The 17,600-nt window shown below is 38.6% G+C and overlaps 1 protein-coding gene across 2 annotated transcripts in view; it reads left to right on the top strand.

Annotated features, from left to right (window-relative positions):
- The first annotated feature begins 934 nt into the window (after positions 1-934).
- The window catches only part of LOC145237976 (uncharacterized), a 31,440-nt gene continuing 14,774 nt past the window's right edge, over positions 935-17,600 (top strand). The window contains exons 1-6 of one of the 2 annotated variants that reach the window (XM_080100991.1): positions 935-1,131; positions 1,846-1,937; positions 2,909-3,012; positions 15,265-15,329; positions 15,697-15,887; positions 16,628-16,693. In XM_080100991.1, coding sequence (XP_079957117.1) covers positions 1,069-1,131; positions 1,846-1,937; positions 2,909-3,012; positions 15,265-15,329; positions 15,697-15,887; positions 16,628-16,693 — 581 coding nt within the window. In that variant the 5' untranslated portion in view covers positions 935-1,068. Of the gene's footprint in view, positions 1,132-1,845; positions 1,938-2,908; positions 3,013-11,156; positions 11,528-15,264; positions 15,330-15,696; positions 15,888-16,627; positions 16,694-17,600 lie in introns of those variants that run through there. The other variant, XM_080100992.1, reaches the window with a different exon arrangement.

Here is a 17,600-nt window from a genome sequence, read left to right as displayed (position 1 = left end):
TTTGGGATCAAGGATATTTTTATTCTTGGGTAAATATTTTTCATTTACCGAAAGTTTATTTTCAACCATTATTTGTTTAAACTTTATTAGATCAAACATAAAATTCTTTTGGCAAAATATACAGCTAATTTAACAGTTTTGAGTAAAATATTTATTATTTATAGAAAACGTATTGATTAATTAAAAAAACTCACAACATAAATGCATTTAACCGCTAAGGGCCGCTATGGGACCGTAAATTAGCAGAACATGGACTGGTAAAAGAAAAATTATGTTTTGGTTGAACAAAATGTTGTGATGTTGCGTGTCTGCACGTTTTGGGCATTTTTTCGTACAAGCTGCAGATTAAGGTTGTTGTTCAGTTTCAATTTTGATACTAATTTAGTTTAGAGGTCTAAATTGTGCTGCGATAATCGACATTTAATAGGTGGCTATTTGTTTTTTGTCCTGATTTACGAATTTGCATTTTAGGAAACTGCTTTGATATTTTTTGTATTGTTTCGTTTGTTAACGTTGTGTTCTCGATTTTCAAAGGTAGTACAAATGCGATAAGCTGTAATGGTGTTTAGGTATCTACTAGTAGACCAAATACAAAACATACTCTGCAAAGATTATATTTCTGGTAAAAGTCACTGTCAAACTTTATTTAAATTTCATGTGTAAAAATATCAGTTCGGTTTTGAACTGATTTTTCACTACAACTTTTCATTTAGTTTTTGAAGTTTAATTCTTAACAGTGGCTTAAATGTTTGTTAAAACGAATTTGGTTGTTATTTGCAAACTGAAAAAAATCACATCTTTGCATTATAGCAAACGTTTACAAAGAAATAAGGAACACAAAAGCATTAGTCCACACTTTGTAGGATTGCAAAAAAATGTCTTATATATACCTTTTTTGTTGACAAATTATGCCTAGAGTTTACAACTTTTGATAACAAAAATTTTAACTTCCAGGTTTATATAATTGGTAGAAATTTTATTTGTATGCTGCTAGCATTTTGAATCCTGCCCTTGTGCAGTGAGTCAACTTTATTTTGCTGTGGTCAGCCTACAATTGCTGTAACAACAATGGCATTGGTAACAGTTCAACGAAGCCCCTCAGTGTCTGAATCAGATTCTTCATCTATTACTGTAAGCTATGTCATTTTGTTTAAGTGTGTTAGTTGGATGTAGCTACTAGATTAAAGGCTTGGCCATCCAAAATCATTTGATGTAATTCAATTTCGGTTGGGAAATTTACAGCTGTTGACAGATTTTGTATAACCCTTATGACAACAATATTACCCTTTTATGGTAGCAATAAAAAATTACCTATTTTTAACTATAGTACGTAACTATTGTGTATTAAAACCAAAATATATTTTCACTCATGATGACAATTGGTTTTGTCTGTTTAATAAAATGAATACGTTTTATTCTACATCGCTGGCAATTTGGTTTTTACTAAAGCTACAATTTAAGTCACTGTCTTGTGTACCTATTGTGTATCGATGTTTGGAGATTTCACCCTGCAATTTATTAAAAGCTGCTTAGCTCACTTTTACTAGAAATTCAATGCATGGCATCAAACAGGAAGAGGTGGTTCACTTTTTCTTCCGTGTATTCACATGAGCAAAGTACTCATGATGAATTGATGTGTGTGATAGAGCTAACACACACACAAACAACCCTTTACAGTGTTTTGAAACCACATTTTTGTGCCCAAAATAGCTGTGTATAGCATATATAACTTGTTTTGAAACTATTGACGTGAACAATAAAAATTGTATTTATCATTTATACAAAACATATTTGCATTTGAACTGTTGATCATTGTGAAGACTTTAAAAATGTTTTAACTTGCAGGATGAACTTGAAGATGATGAAAAAGCGGAAAAGGGTGATGTTGTGCCTTGCATAGACTCCCCAGCTAAGTCCAAGAGATTAGTCAGACAGGGGTAAGACAAAAATTACCGAGGCCTTATGTGTCATATCATACAATGCAGTTTACTAAACAGCCAAGAGTTAATAATACACATCAAATTGGGGCACTGTAATGTCAACTGTGCTGTCAGTGGCACCACTATTGAAAAAAGGAAACACATGTCAATTTTAATTCATTTTTACAAGATTTCATTCCAACCAAATGCCTCTACATTAATATTTAATTCATAGCTACATGTAACCGTTAAGGTTTTAGTCTTTCAGTAATTTCTGGTAAGAAAGGGACACAATGCATTGTATGGTTATAAACGTCAGGTTAGGGATGGCTCATGTCACAACGCAAGCAGCGCAGTTTTTACCGCCCTTACTTCCTGCTACGTCCAGTGCCTCGTTTGCAGCGCCTTGTTTTGTTGTTTACTTTTCTGTGTCGCCGAATCGTCACCAATCGCGCGCAACATCAATTTACCGCTAGGTGGTGCGCGTGTGCCATTTACTTTCGAAATACAGTAAATCTCGGTATGTGGTAAGGCTTGATTTGTTATGTGGTGAGGCTTTAAACAATCAAAATCGGTTAATTCGGATCTTTGCCTCATCCGGACCTTTTTTTGGTCCGAACCGGTCGGCATTAACTGAGGTTAACTGTATTTCGTTATGGACAACGTAACTTCTCTTTAGACACGTAGTTTTTGAGTGTTTCACGTGTGTTTTTGTGTACTTTTTGTGCAAATTTAATCATCACTGCATGTTAATTGTACCCATGCCATGATGGTTCCATTTATAAGCATTCATAGTTTGAAACTTCTAGCAACTTGGAAAAGTGATCATCAAGTCTTTTACAGAAACTTAAGATGCTAAAACGCAAAAACTTAAGTTATTTTCAAAACATTATCGACTGAATGCCACCACTGACCTATGCTTTTAGCCTTTTTTCCATAACCAACAGTAACATTTTTCGACAATGCTCCTTTTGCAAATACATTTGCAGGAGTGTAAGTGAGAATTTCTTTGCGGTAAAAGGAGCTGCGTTGATCCTCCCCAGACAGACAAGTCTCGCTACTGACAACCTGCAGATTGTCAAGAAGTTTGGAGGTCAGTGTTCGTTTGTATTTTGCTATTGTGATTGGAAAAAGCTCAGACGCAGGCAGAGGGGTCAAATTTATGGACTTCGTGTCATGATATTTGAGGCTTAACAACTAAAGGCTTGTGTTCGGCAAAAAAAGTGACACTTTCTGAGGTTTGAACTAGGTTAACAACCTTGACTGTTTGTTTGGGAAGGCTGTTCTTTACTAATGCAAAGTTTTCGGTTGTTAATTAAACAAAATTTAAAGAATAAATTTTTTTTTTCAAAAAAACACTTTTAGCTCCTAAACGGATTTGAAAGGCATTCAATCATATTTTAAAGGCGGTGTATTAAAATGGTCGAATTTTTTTCACATAAACACTAACCGATAGGCTTAATCAGTTAACAATGATGTTACAGGCGACGTATAGTTTTTCGTTAAAATTTAGATCATCGTTAAAAAAATGCATGTCAACTAATGCTTTGGCCCCTGCACTTTCGCCTGTATCTTCATGCTCGCTTGACTCTAATGGACCAAAGCAAAGTGGAAGGCTGTATTAAAAATTCACGAGGTAGCCAAAATTGCATGCGTTTCATCGTTAATGTTTCCACAAATGCTACTACTAAGTTTGAATTTGTATTTCCAACAAATACCAACACCCGTATCAAAAGACACTTTCAGTTTTTTCTGGCTGCCTTTGTGCCCCAAAATGACAGTTTCCCACACTGCATATGGTTTTATGCCAAGATGAGGCAATTTTGGTCGAAAATTTCCGTTCTTTTTGTCTCGTTGACTGTATTGAAAAAAGAAAGCATGTCACTTAAGTACCTGTTGCCAGGCTCAGAGTACCGGCGATTTTTTTCTTAAATGTACAGGGTCATCAAGTTCATGTGTTATTTATACACATACTGCGAGTAATCCAACGGACCACAGGAAACGGATGCTATTGTTTCTGTTCACATTTTGTTTGAACGCGGCTTACGCTATTGACAAGCGACAGACCGAATACAACTCAATTTGCACCAACGGGTTTTGTTGTTCTTTCAATATGTTTTGGTTGCCTTTGAATCAACACTAAAAAGTTTTAGACGTTAAATCAGTGCTTGATTGCAATTTTCAGATATTTTTTGAAAACAAAACAGGCGCTTTTTTGTTTAGTCTTTGGCATTAGTACAGTAGTTCCCAACCGGGGAGGAATTTTGAAACTTAAGGGGAGGAATTTACTTTAATTTTTACAGGTGGTTTGAAAATAGACACTTAAGCTCTGGAAATATAACCTGTGAAGTTGATAAAATACCCAATTGTAAATGATCTTTGTATGCCTTAGGATCGACTATATAGTATTTTGTTAAGGAAGAAATTCGTCGAAAAAGGTTGGGAATCCTGCCTTAGTAGGTTGCATATATGTCTAGTTATATATTCGTTAGGCGTTTTGGCGAGACGAAAGGCAAACCGTTTGTGGTTGTGGTTTTCCTGAACTATCCCTGCTTCTTGACAGGTTACCTGTTGTATTGTTTAGAGTTAGACTGCGTTCGTCTCAAAATCGACAGTGTCAATACTCAGGTGTCTGGCTCTAAAATTAAACTAACTTTCAACGACGTCTTAGGGACAAAGCACACAGTATAAATGTTTGCCAAAAAGTTTAATGTCAATTTAATGCGTTATGGACAGAACCTATTGTAAATAGGAAACTGTGAAGAAATGTTTAGAAAAAAAAAATATAAATTTTAAATTCAATATGTTTCTGAAACAGTACACGGATCTGTTCATAAGTTTAATGAGAAAATGACGGCCCAAACAGCCGTAAAAAGCGACATGCTTTATCAATGGCGTAGGCAGCCAAAAAGTTTGAGAGGGGCCAAATAATTTGATGTCTAATACAACTTTTTGCTAACGCTCGGCATGCTTTTACCAAAAACGTGACTTGACAAACTGTACGTGGTTCGACGGGACAGCCAAACGCTTTATTGATTTATTCCATGTCTGCATAAATAGCATGGATTTCGGCATACAACTTGGTGACAAAAATCATTTTTGGTAATTTATATATTCCTTTGACAGTTGAGAGACGAAACTACACTAAATTTAAGTTTATCAATGTACAACTTTGAAAATTTGGGAGCTTTGGCCCCTCCCTGGCTACGCCACTGTGCTTTATTAATCAAACGTTTTGGCAAATGCTCATGCCATTATCAGTGATATAATAATAAATCATTTCGCTTTTTTACGCCTATTTGGGCCGTTATGTTTCGCATTAAACTATACGTTTCAGTTCTTTACTTTGCCATGTTGCTGTTGCGTAGGGCCTTGGCGATCATACCAACAGTTGCCTTGACTTTCTGTAGCCTTAATTTTCAGTTTCGTTGTCCAGGCGGTATGCAGTTTAATTAAATAAATATAAGTCACGCAAATGTTGATGGAAGGCTAATTACTGGTTGCGTGGCAACGTCTCGACGTTCATGTCTCATTTCGTGACTCTAGCACCCGTCGTTATGACTGAATATAATATTACCATTTGTGCTTGTGTAACTGTAGCAAGAAAGTGGCCCAAGTCTGTTGATCAACAGGTTCGGTTTTCAGTCAACCGTTTTTTTTTGAAGTATCGCTATTAGACCAGTGGTTCACAACCTGTGGTTCGCCGGAACTTTTACGGTGGTGCGCGACTTGTTTTTTTGCTGTACTAAATTTAAGTCAGATCATGAATTGCAATTTAACCGACCCAACTGAATAGCTCTGGCTTTGGGCAAAACTTGTGTTTTTTGGAAATTTATTTAGAATTGCTAATCTCGCTTGTTTAAGTAAAATGCTACGTGCTACTAAAAAATAATGACCCTGTCTCGTGTTTTACCCTTTACAACATGTTTTAAATTTAGACTAATAGGGCGGTTTAAGCGAAACTTATACAATGCGTTTGTTATGAAACATGGTGTGAACATGCGTTGAGTTTTTGGTGTACCTATTCTGGTCGGCGAACAGCCAACCATTGTTTTTTGCACTTTTTATTGAGTTTAAGCCCAATCGGTAATGCAGATCAATTTTGCTATGATCTCTACTTCAGTAACTATTGGTATCTTGCGAAATCGAACCCTTGTTTTCAGAGCCATATACGGGAACCACGTTCCATCTGTTTGGTTCGTTGTTTCCAACGTTGTCGCGAAGCCTAAGCCCTGGGGAATAGCATAGAACCGCGCAGTTGCTTAGCATACCTTTGTGGTTCGTAGTTCGTGGTATGGTAGGTTGCTTTTCTAGTAATAACTGGTCACTAAGGTGTAATTTTACGGTCTTGCTTCATTTGAGCCAAATATGTTCAAGGTGTTACTGAATCTAGACCTTAAAAGTTTAAAAGTAATGTGTACAAATAGCACACGTACTGTTGGTAACGGTGTAGACTTTGTTTTAAAGAAGTAGAAGAATGCGAATGCTTGGTGACCAGCTGATTCGGTATAACGCCTTTAATGGGCCTGGTGTACTATGTTATGTATATGAGTGTGTCGTGATCGCTGGTCTGCATCAACGATTCAGGGCCCATCCCAGTTATGAGTTTATTTTTTACACGAAGGGTTGCATGACTTCAAATTTATGATTGTGTCGACTAAAAAAAATTGGCCTACCCAAACCTTAAATAGTCGACTTACGTTAAAACAGCACCTTTCCATATATACATTGAATAGTGTATAGATTTGGTTTTAGCAGTAGGGTAAATGAAGCATCTAAGAAGTCAATGGAGTGCGAATCTTGTGTAAGGTTTCTAGAGAGTTGGCCTTTCGTGGAACGACGCGCGTCATCATTTGATATTAAACGCGTCATTCCGGGGTTACCAAATGCAATTCGATGCCCCTGATTGCCTTTTCGGGGTAAAATACGTCGTTGGTCGCACAGGAAACAAAACTTTAAGGGTTTTCCCCGTCATAACTCGTGACGTTGCGCCAATGATGCGTGACGTTGCACAATATATTTTACGAGGCGTTATATTTTATCAATGGCGCAACTGCATTGGATTTTGCAGCACGCGTGTTTTGCAAGTAGGTCTTTGTGTATTATCCTTCCCACGCATGCAGCCATGTGAGGCGCGTATATTTAGCGCCAGCCTGAATCACTGCGTGGTGCGGTGCGCACTGACGCGTATCCTGACGTCAGAGGTCGAAGGCACGGGCTGAGTTTGATATTACGTTGACTTATGGCATTTTCAAAGTATGACGGCTAAGGATAAAGCCTAAACGCTGCTTAAATCCGGTGGGAAAACAACGGGCTGTAAGCATCGGCTTGATATGAGCACTTGGTCTTAGCGTTGTAGCCTATTAAGTGCTTGACTATACCCAACATAAAAGTGAACATGGCTGTTTGATGAACCGGCCTTCAGCTACAGCCTTGCCAATGTAGCTTCTTCTCAGGGTCAATAAAACACTCCTACCCTTTTCCGACTATCCCGTTTTGCACTTAATCGCTTCGGAACAAAAACAACCGAAGTCTTGTATAAACCCGCGCAACCCTTCCCGCTCTACTCAGCCAGACGAGCGTTTTCGATTCACTCTCAGCACACTTGGTGTGTCAATAAGACGTCTTACAGATAACGACATTGCCTCGTTGGCTATGATTGTCCTCCCTATATGGTAGATCCTTTGTATTGAATCGGGATTATTGGTTGATTGTGTACGTAGACACGTATTTATTGGCGAGAACTTGTTTGTTTTGGTTTATACTGTATTACCCAATTTAGTTTGGATAAGGATGTTAAAAGTCTGGTTACAATGAATTTTGAAAGCATTTGAACTTTCGACTAAGTTATGCATATGGGTTGTTCATGGGGTTGTTTCAGGCGGTTTTAAGGCCTGAAGAGTTCTAAATACGACAAAATGAATGACACATATGCGAGAGTATAAATATCTTTATCACAACGCCTTATAATATCAAACCGTTGTCGCCAAAGCAACAGAGTATATACGTAATCTTTATTCGGTCATCGATGCCGCACATATAAAAGGCTTCTTAAAAATTCGAAAATACGCAATCTACTATTTAAACGCGTAAAAATGCTGACGGCATTTTAGGCATTTTTTATACCTATTATTTATAGAATCCCCAAATAAATGCACGTTTAATCTGATCAGTCAATATTCCGCCACTGTTCTATCTGCATGTCCGCTAGTAGGTTTTCCAACAGAGCAATGCACCCTCTTCACTGTTGCTTTGTTTGACAAACACAGTGGCAGCCATGAGATCAACAATCGCAATCACCCGACACGCGTGTGACGTAACACGCTTTCTCTTTCGCCCTGGAGCGCAAGCCAAGTGCAGTAGCGATGGTACTTCACTGTCGACGGTTTAAATCGGCTCAGTAGCCCGTCAGCGCTTGTCGAGAGCCCGCATGTGCCAGTTTGCTTTGTCTCAGCCCTGTACACCACTGCTAATGAACTGTTACTGCACTCAACGGGGCTTTTAATTCGTTGCGGATGCTGTTGTTTCAGTACAGGGGTGCTCGTAATGGCGAAAGAGACTAGTTGGGTGGGATTAGTATTATCTGAAGGACGTTATATGTTGTTTAGCGTGAGGTGCGTTAAGGCAGGCACAGTGAAAGCTAACAGCCAATGTAAGATGGTTTATCGTTCTGGTGCAGTTTTTTCTGAAATTAGTTCATTAGCATCGAGAGATACAATTACTAACAGTATATCTAAGGGAAAAAAGTAGAACCTGGTTTCAAATGGGTATTGGCGTTACATGTACCTATGTGAACATGGCAATTATGTTTCTTACATGATTTTCAAACTGAAATTTAGCATGAAGCATTTAGAGATATCTTTGAGTAACGGTTTATCCAATATTATGTTGTTATCTAAATGTTGAACCAGTCACCAAATTAGTACAAGCCTCAGGTAAAACTGTCCAAAATATGTTAATTATTGCAGTTACATGGTTTTTAAAGTAAAATTTTGACCGAACAATATTAATGGTTTGCGCTTTAAAACACCTAGGATCGCTCTGCCAAGCCAACTGTTTGAATTGTCCTGCATACTTTAGCTTGCAGTCAAATCGTGTTCGCTAAAGTTTCACTGCAACACAGCCTTGCCTGGTTGCACACCACTTCACACAGACACGTTAAAGACAGGTTTTCGACTTTGAAACAGGGCGCGCCTGCCGTATACTTTTCTCACTGTCCCGTTCCAGTATATGACAAAGCGCTAGATTGTTAGATTTTAGTGGGCGCCTGATATTTACCTATATCCCCGCAAAGAGATAGCGAATATTGGGGTTCGATAACGGGCTTAATAAACCTGTCGCCAATGGGGTGATATGAAAGGCTACAGATTGTGAAATTCGATGAGAATGTATTATAAGGGCGCAAGACAGCTTTATTCAGATCCTTAAGGCGTTTATTTTGCAGTTAGTCAACGAAGTAACCTTTTCCCCTCAAGCCGGAAGTGGTCATTCGTAATGACTTAGTTGTAAGTTCCGTTGTCATTGGTTCCCACACGTGACTGTTAGACAAAAATCGTGCAAATTTGTGAAGCACGTCACGTCTTCGTTGCCCCCAGCCGTTTTGCGGTGTGCGGTGATCTGGCAATTCACTGTGCCCAAGTTAGGTTTAAAGGCGCTTACAGGTTGCCCATTCGCAATGCTGACTCGTTTACCTTATAAACGCGTTGTTTTTCACCTTAAAAGAACTCGCATGTTTTCGTTTGACCTCTTTACGGGTTCAGTTACTTTTTAGCCACGTGTTGATAGGTGTGATTCACAAATTCTGAAAGCTTCATGAATGATGATATTATAATGGGTCATTTCTTTCAACTGCGTTTTGTCTAACACTGTTTTTTGGAAAAGATAAAATAAAACCAATATCGTTTCTTTATTTACAATACCGTACGTGTGGCGTAATCTTTTTATGGCCTGACCGAGCAAAAAAGCACCGGCTGGTCCCACTGTTCTGTCAGACAAGAATACAACCCTGATGACAGGTTCAATGTGGATTTTAACAACACATGTGCCTCTTGCAAATGCGTGGTACGTGCAAATGGTTTTTATTGCGTAACGCGTCAACAGGTTCTGCTTCTTCTTATGGCGCGTTACGTAGCTCATAGCAAGCCGTTCTAACGTTAGCCTCTCAATTAGCGCAACGTGCTTATTGTCCGCCTGCGTGCTACTGCAACCAACGTATCTAACAGTGAATAGCGCACTCCTTATTTGGCAGAGATTCGCGCTGACCGATTTGTGTGCGAGGCCAATCGATATGCGCAGGCTACAGTGTGTGAGACTCTTCTGAGAAGGCCCGTGCGTGCCAGTATAGGCCACCGCGCACGCTGGAAGGTTTGACAGTTCTGAGCTGACAGATGTAAGGCTAACACACAAGGATTGGTTAGGTACACATGCGTTTGGATTAGGCCCTTTATCAGATGGTTTATAATGCCAGCGTAGCTCCGTACCAATTAAGAAAACAGGCTTTTAAATGTTATGGATTAAACTCGAAAACAAGGAAAGATTTGTAAGCTTATGTATATAAGGTCTCATCAGTGCAGCTGGTATCAAGACATTGGCCGTAAGGAAAGATTGTTATGGAAAACATGCCTGTCCTGTTTTTATGGGGTTATAAGCTCAAAAGTATGAGGAAAGATTTGTAAGCTGCAGGCAGTGTACATTGTTTCGACCTATAAGGTATCATCATTGCAGCTAGTGACGAGTTGACCTTGAGTAAAGATTGTAATAGAAAACATGCTTCTGTTCATATAAGTGTGTTATAACAGTCGATGCGATGTGTCCCTGAAATTTGCACATGTGTGACATTGTATTCATTGAGATTTTGTTGTTTTTGTTTCGTCACTAAGCTCGATGCATCAATTCTATTGTTGCGCAGCAGATGAGTCATGCACACGTAATCAACTTTCGTAATCATTGATTCTTCCATTAAGGCTCTATCCTACTTCCGTTTGACGAAAAAGCCTTTACCCATTAAGAGTTTACTGAAAGAAATCTGTTGCATAAATTACTCAGTGATTTGGATATAATTGGCACGGACGTGCGTTTGTGCTTAATAAGCTCATTGAAACTGATGCAGTCGTTGGAATTTACCAACCATTTGTGCAAGAAACTATTTCCGGAACAGCTGAGGCCGGCCAGTGCTTTTTGTCGTGCGCTTTTCTCTTTTGAGTTTCCCACACGCAAAACCACCGTGTTGACCGTTTACTTTTTCCACACAGGCGCAGTATCACCGTTACAAAAGCATGTAAGGCTATAGGTAAACGTTCAGCGCAAGTGATATCGCTCTGTGCAGTCAAAAGCTAGCTGTATCTGAAACCCATTGGAGATACTAGGGCACTGAGCCCAGCAGGCACAAATGTGTTCATGTGTGGTTGCCACCATGCCCAATGTACCATCATCAGGCTCATATATCCGCCAGCCGGTCACTGTATCTCGGCATTTGGACGCCTTGTCCACAGGAACCACGGTCTCCACTCTGTCTTCTGCATCATCATGGGCTCAGCGTGCTAGCAGGCACGATCTGGCCCAACGCACGATGTTACGGAAACACGACAGTCAGTTCAAATTACCTCAAGGTATTTTAAAGCACTGCAACAAAAATGAGCCAATCTGTTTATGTTGTAATGGTGTATGTTGTAGAAATGTACATTACGTGACCATAGGGTAAGTTTTTTCAGTTGAAAAAGTAGTTTTTTTAATAGTTGCTGGTAGTTTTTTGTTTATTGTTGGCATTTGTGCGTTTGAATGACCTTTTGGAATTGGTATTTGGCCCAAACGGTGTAAAAATAAATTGGCTAAACCTGCTAATAGCGTGCTGAGCGAATAGTTGAACAACGGGCAATCTGCTTTTCAATAATTAACCACCATAGGTTTCACGTCCATTTACGCTTGTGACGTAAGCAGTGGAGTTTATGACGTCACAAAGGTAATCCCTTTCTTCCAGTTCGATCGAACACCTGCATTTACAAGCTGAACTGCTAAGCGCTCGTAAAGCTATTAAACCACTTCGGCGACCTTGCGAAGCTTGACTGCTGTAAATCCGATTTACTGCTTTCACGCCATAAACGGTGCAAGCTTTTTGCACGGTTTAACGTTTGTTGATGGGTGCCGCTTCCATATACACACGGGTCACTTTGTTAATTATCGCCCCTTTTAATGGCGTTTGCATATCGTTTTCTGATGAAGGTGATTTTTTAATTGTATTGTGTATTCAATTTTAACGTAGCCTGTAGGGTGTTGTTTGTTCAACTGTTTCTATCATATTATGCTGGTTTTCTATCGTATCGGAGTTAAGAGTTTATAGCGATAGATTTATTACTTTGCATGTTCTTGTAAACACATATCACATATTGGCCTATCTACAATTTGTATTTGCATTCTATTAGCATTGTCCAATGCATTACCCTTTTTCTCATATCAAAACATATTAACATAGTGACCACCCTTACCAATACTATAACTGAACCGCAATCGAAGTCCATTCAATTTTGTCCGATCCTATCACTTCAAATTCCTATTTGCATGCGTTGGCAGCCTCGCTGTATTGTGAGTCACGCATGCAATCCGATTCATTCTTAATAGGTTAATCATGCCATCGAAATGCCTTCGGTAGCCGCTGCTTGACATACTTCAAGCCGCAGTGCATTGTCCACTTCTGTCGTTGTTTATTATCAATCAGGGCTTCGTTGTTGCCGCTACCTGTAAACAAAAGACGTTCTGTATGCCCAAATAAGGGTTAGCAATGATTTGCAATGTGCCCATTCGTGCGTGACCGTCTGATCACGTGTGTGGCAACGGCACCCGAAATTGTTAATAATTCATGTAATTTTGCGGTCTTTCTAATTTTGAACCTTACCGACTGAGGTTACTGCACCGTGTTTTCAGTAATATATCTATGCTACACTCGCTCCTGCAATTCTTATAAGCATGGGTTGCCATACCATCCTTGTTTCTAAGATTTCCTCCTTATTTTTAAGGGCAAAATGTCTTGGAAAAATTACTGTCTTTATTTCTAAGAAATGTCCTTGTTTTTGACTGAGTCCTCATAGTCTTATTTTTGACAATTATAAAACTTCCATCTTTTTCCTTTGGCGTCTTGCGTATATCAAGACATGAATTTGTGACATCATAAAAGAAAGGTCAGGGGTGGTTCACGTCAAAATCTGGCATGTGATATGTTATGGCTCGTAAATGCAAAGATTTGTTCAAAAAAGTTTGTTTTGTTTCGCATGAAATTCAATTTTTATGCTGTCCTTATTTTAGGGTTTAGCCCATAGCAACCCTGCTTATAAGCAATGGTTGCTTTGTCAAACATAGGAAAAGCTAACCTAGCAACACAAGACATGAAATAACTATTGACACACATATAATGACATGTGAGGTACAATACGTTGTGCTTGGCGGCCGTACGTTGATTTACGTTACTATTTGACTGGCAGTTTGTCCGACAAACGTGCATTTCCTGACAACGTTTTTGATGTTTACTGGCAAGGGGTGTGTTTTGTTGTCCTTTGCGTCGTTACTACAGTGTTATTGTGGTCTTTGCGACGTTGGTTTCTTAAGCTTCGCCACAGGAAGGCTTGCTAATCAACTATCAAAAACTGCTTTGTTGTGTGTAAACAACTTTGAAAGATTGATAGCACACAAAATAAGGCTACTTTCGCCTGGTTTTAGATAACAATAACCTGTGAAGTAACAATAAACAATAAATTAGTTCTTGAGAACAAAGGGCATTGTGATGTCTATGCGATGTGAGCCATTTTTCAAATTCGTTTGTTTATCTGCAACTTTTTGTTGACAACCCAGTTTACTTTGTCTTTTAAACTGTAAAAAGTTAGATTTGTGACTGTTTGGTTAAAACATTCCTATACAAAAAGACCTATACAAGTATTTTTGCTTCCTATACAAGAAATTTCGCACTTCTACAGCAGTTTATGTGTTTTAAACTTGATATATGGAGCCATTGTTATGTAACCACATTGATATATACAAGTTTACTTCTAAGCTGTTTAGCGTGGTGCGTGCGTCAGCAGTGTATTTACCAACCCTTCATCTTTCTTAGCGGTTGCTCGGTTGATTTTTTCCACTTCCATAGAATTCCACAAACTGGTCATAGCTTTTGTGATGCTTAAAGACGACGCCCGTCTCTATTTGACATAAGCTAGCCCGATCTGCGTATAAAGACTCGTAGATGAGACTATAGCAAACATAAGATTGACTGCACTTGGTAAACAGCGGCATAACGCTTTTAGACGTTTTGTGACCCTGCGTGGAGAGTGGACTCGTATGCAAATATTTACCAGCAAAATATGACGTCTTTGGGTGTATTTTGCTTGATAGTTAAATGGCTTAAAGGTTGTTTATGGTTCAAATGCTTTGTTGCATATTGTTTGGGTTTCTAAACAAACCCGTATTTTGGAAACCATGGAGTAAAGCGCTTTTGTTTTTGTTTTCGAACAATCCTGAACTCCAAAAACTATTTGATGTGGGATACAATAGGAAATTGTGGCACAAAAAGCCCAAATTGCTTTTGAGAACTAGACCGTGTCAACTAAATAGCTGTAAATTTCCATCACCGAACTGGTCAAAAATCCCAGGCATTTGGTTCTCAGTTTCCTGTAGGCCGTTTAACCAGGCATTTTTAAAAATTTAGGTCCCTCTGAGCTGTAAAAACTGGCGTCGGCGGCGTAATGCCATAAACACGTCGCGGTTAGGCCATCGATAGACCGTGACCTGCTGGCTGACCCGAGGCAAAAGGCCGAGCATTTTTGGGATACCTTTGCCCAATTTTTGCCTTCGCGCAAGTAATCCAGGACAAGACTGGACATGTTTGTTTATCGGATGCTCTGGATTATCTTTGGTGTTATAGGATTTAGGACGCATGCTTGACCAGGGATTAAAAGCGGTGTATACCTTTCGATTCCTGTCGCATATATTGGTGCTCGATCACTGACAAGGATATTTTTTAACTGAACGATGTGTTTTTAGGCGTTACTATTTCACGGTTATACCTACCCAATAACTTAAGTTTATGTAGTTTAATTTAAAACATTATGTCCAAAGCTGTGATTTTTCAAAATATTTTTTAAAAATTACTTTAAAAATTGACCAAAGTTGGTTCGTTGCTTAGTACATGCTGCAAACTTAAATATTTACATCTTTGTAGTCTAAAGTGCTTTTTACCACTATGAACGGCATATAGCATCATAAATCAGTACATGTTCAATAAGCTATGCGACCGACTTAAATTGCCTGGTTGTTGATTGGAACATATCATGTTTTGAAATTTATTCCGAAATTCTTTTTCTTGCAGGTGAACTTCAAATTCATCTGCGAGCTATTTTTCATCATCTCCGGCCCCATGATAACATTAAGTTGGTGAGCTGACCCTATTTTGTATTTCCTGAACTCTAGTCTTAGTCTTTGTCAAATCACCAAAGTAAACTGTTTGTGTTGCATAAAACTATAATTTTCTAAGTTTTTGTTCTGTTTAAAGTTGGTAAACTGGTCTATATTTCGTTTTGCTTTGAAGTGAACACCGTTTTTTGCAGATATCGCCGACTGTTTAATTGCATATAGTCTACGTTTTTAGTTTTTTTGCTCTTTTCAAGTTGGTATGCTTATTCATATTTCTATTTTTCTTTGGTCCTTCCGAACTCGACTGTTTTTTTTTTGTCACACATACCGTTTTTGCTCAATGAAACTATGCTTTAACACTAGCTATAAACTTTACATATGTTTTAAGGCTGTGCGCTTGGAGAGTTGGAAAGAGAACCACAGACGTTACCTGGTTATCATAAGTAATCCAGGACGGCAAGACACGGACGAGAGCATCATTGTGGGGTGCGATTTTGCCACACGTGAAAGCACTACATGTACGATTGGACTTGTACTGCCCATATGGTGCGACACAAGCATACGACTAGATGGCGACGGGTCAGTTGAGAATTTGTTTTATATTTACCGCTACATGAGCATACTACGTTTGTGTGTTTTGTTGCTTAAAGCGAATTAGAAGGATAGGTAAAATACTTTTTAGGAGCAAAACGTTGAAACTTTTAACACTATATGCTTTGTGGCGGAATTGTATAAAGTGCTACAATTAAAGTACACGACATTGCTGTAGCTAAGGCCAAGGGGCCATGCCCTTCCCCCAATTGAAAGATTAAAACGCACAGTTTTGGTGCGATATGGCGTTTAAATGTTTTAAACCCACTTGTTTATAGTGATAACTTTTTTAGCAGACACAAGGGTCTATGTTTTTCCCTTAAAATAACAGTTTAAATGCACACTTTTTGAACCACAAATCAGCGTTTTAAACTAATAGTTACGATATTTTTAGGAGGGTTAATGGACTATGTTTTCCATTTCAAACACAATGCCCCTTTTTCAAACTTTTGCCACTGGTACGCGGTATTAAAAAAATATTATAATACGATATTTTGCACAGTTATTATTGCCAATGAATATGTCATCACAACACAAAGTTTCAAAATGCAACAGCCCCTATATGTTTACGTCACAAACCAGTCAACACATGTCCAGACAGCTGATTAACGATTTTAGCCCCTACTATACCTAGAAGCAGGACTAAGCTTCCAAGAAAATGAACTGTTAAATGCCAGACCTCAAAATCCCTAAGCTTCAATCTAAACACCCGTTCTGTTTTGTTACAGAGGATTCAAGGTGATTTGTCACGAACGCAAGCATATCTTTAAACCCGTCTCGGTGCAAGCCATGTGGTAAGTACAGCGATCATATCAGACACACCTTTTCCCGTGCGAAAATACGGCTGTGTAATCATTAGCTATATCGCATTACTGTATACATTATGTGTTGAGGAAATGACTTCCAAATATTCTTTACACCATGCTTCTCGGCCCATGTCGAAATTTATTTAATCATCTAGGGTTATAGAGGTAACTCATCAAGACTATAATAACAGCACAGCCAGTATGATGATATGTGAGGCAAATTTTTGATCAATAAATCAAAATTATAATGCAGATTACAATATGCTATATACCGTCATTACATAACTTTAATAGCCAACATGGGCAGTGTATGATTATATATGGGGCCAATTTCTATTGAATAAATCAAAATTATAATGTAGATTACAATATACCATCATTACAAACTTAATAGCTAGCTTTAGTGGTCCTTTTATAAGCTATACTTTTGCGTTCAGGCTGTATGAATGGCATCCCTAATAAGCATATTCGTTAAGCCTAGCGTTCAACAGGGAAATGCTTGGCTTAGAATGTAGATTGACGGTGCCGACTTTACGTAATAACGTGTGTTTGGCGGGCATATAATCTGCAGATCTAGAAAGTTGAACGCTCGGTTATTGGGTAAATCTTGTTGAGACTGTCAACAATGTATCACGAATGCTACACTACATTGTACCGGTCTGCTATAATATGCATTACAAGACACGCAAGTAGTTTTTGAGTATCAAGCCTTAAAATTTTCTGCTATAATATACAATGCAAAACATGCAAGTTGTGAATATCTAGCCTTAAGGAAAGGTGGCCAGACATTCAATGGTGTTTATGTCAATATCTTAACATATACGTTCTGTCGTATTCAAATCTCGTCTATTGTCTAATGTGCATAAATTTGCGACGTGGCATATGCCAGCCTTTG

This window comes from Phallusia mammillata, chromosome 7 (assembly GCF_965637545.1).
Source record: "Phallusia mammillata chromosome 7, kaPhaMamm4.hap1.1, whole genome shotgun sequence".
NCBI classification, from domain to species: Eukaryota; Metazoa; Chordata; class Ascidiacea; order Phlebobranchia; family Ascidiidae; genus Phallusia; species Phallusia mammillata.
The sequence above is the reverse complement of the archived record's forward strand: the minus strand, read 5'-3'. Positions and strand labels throughout refer to the sequence as shown.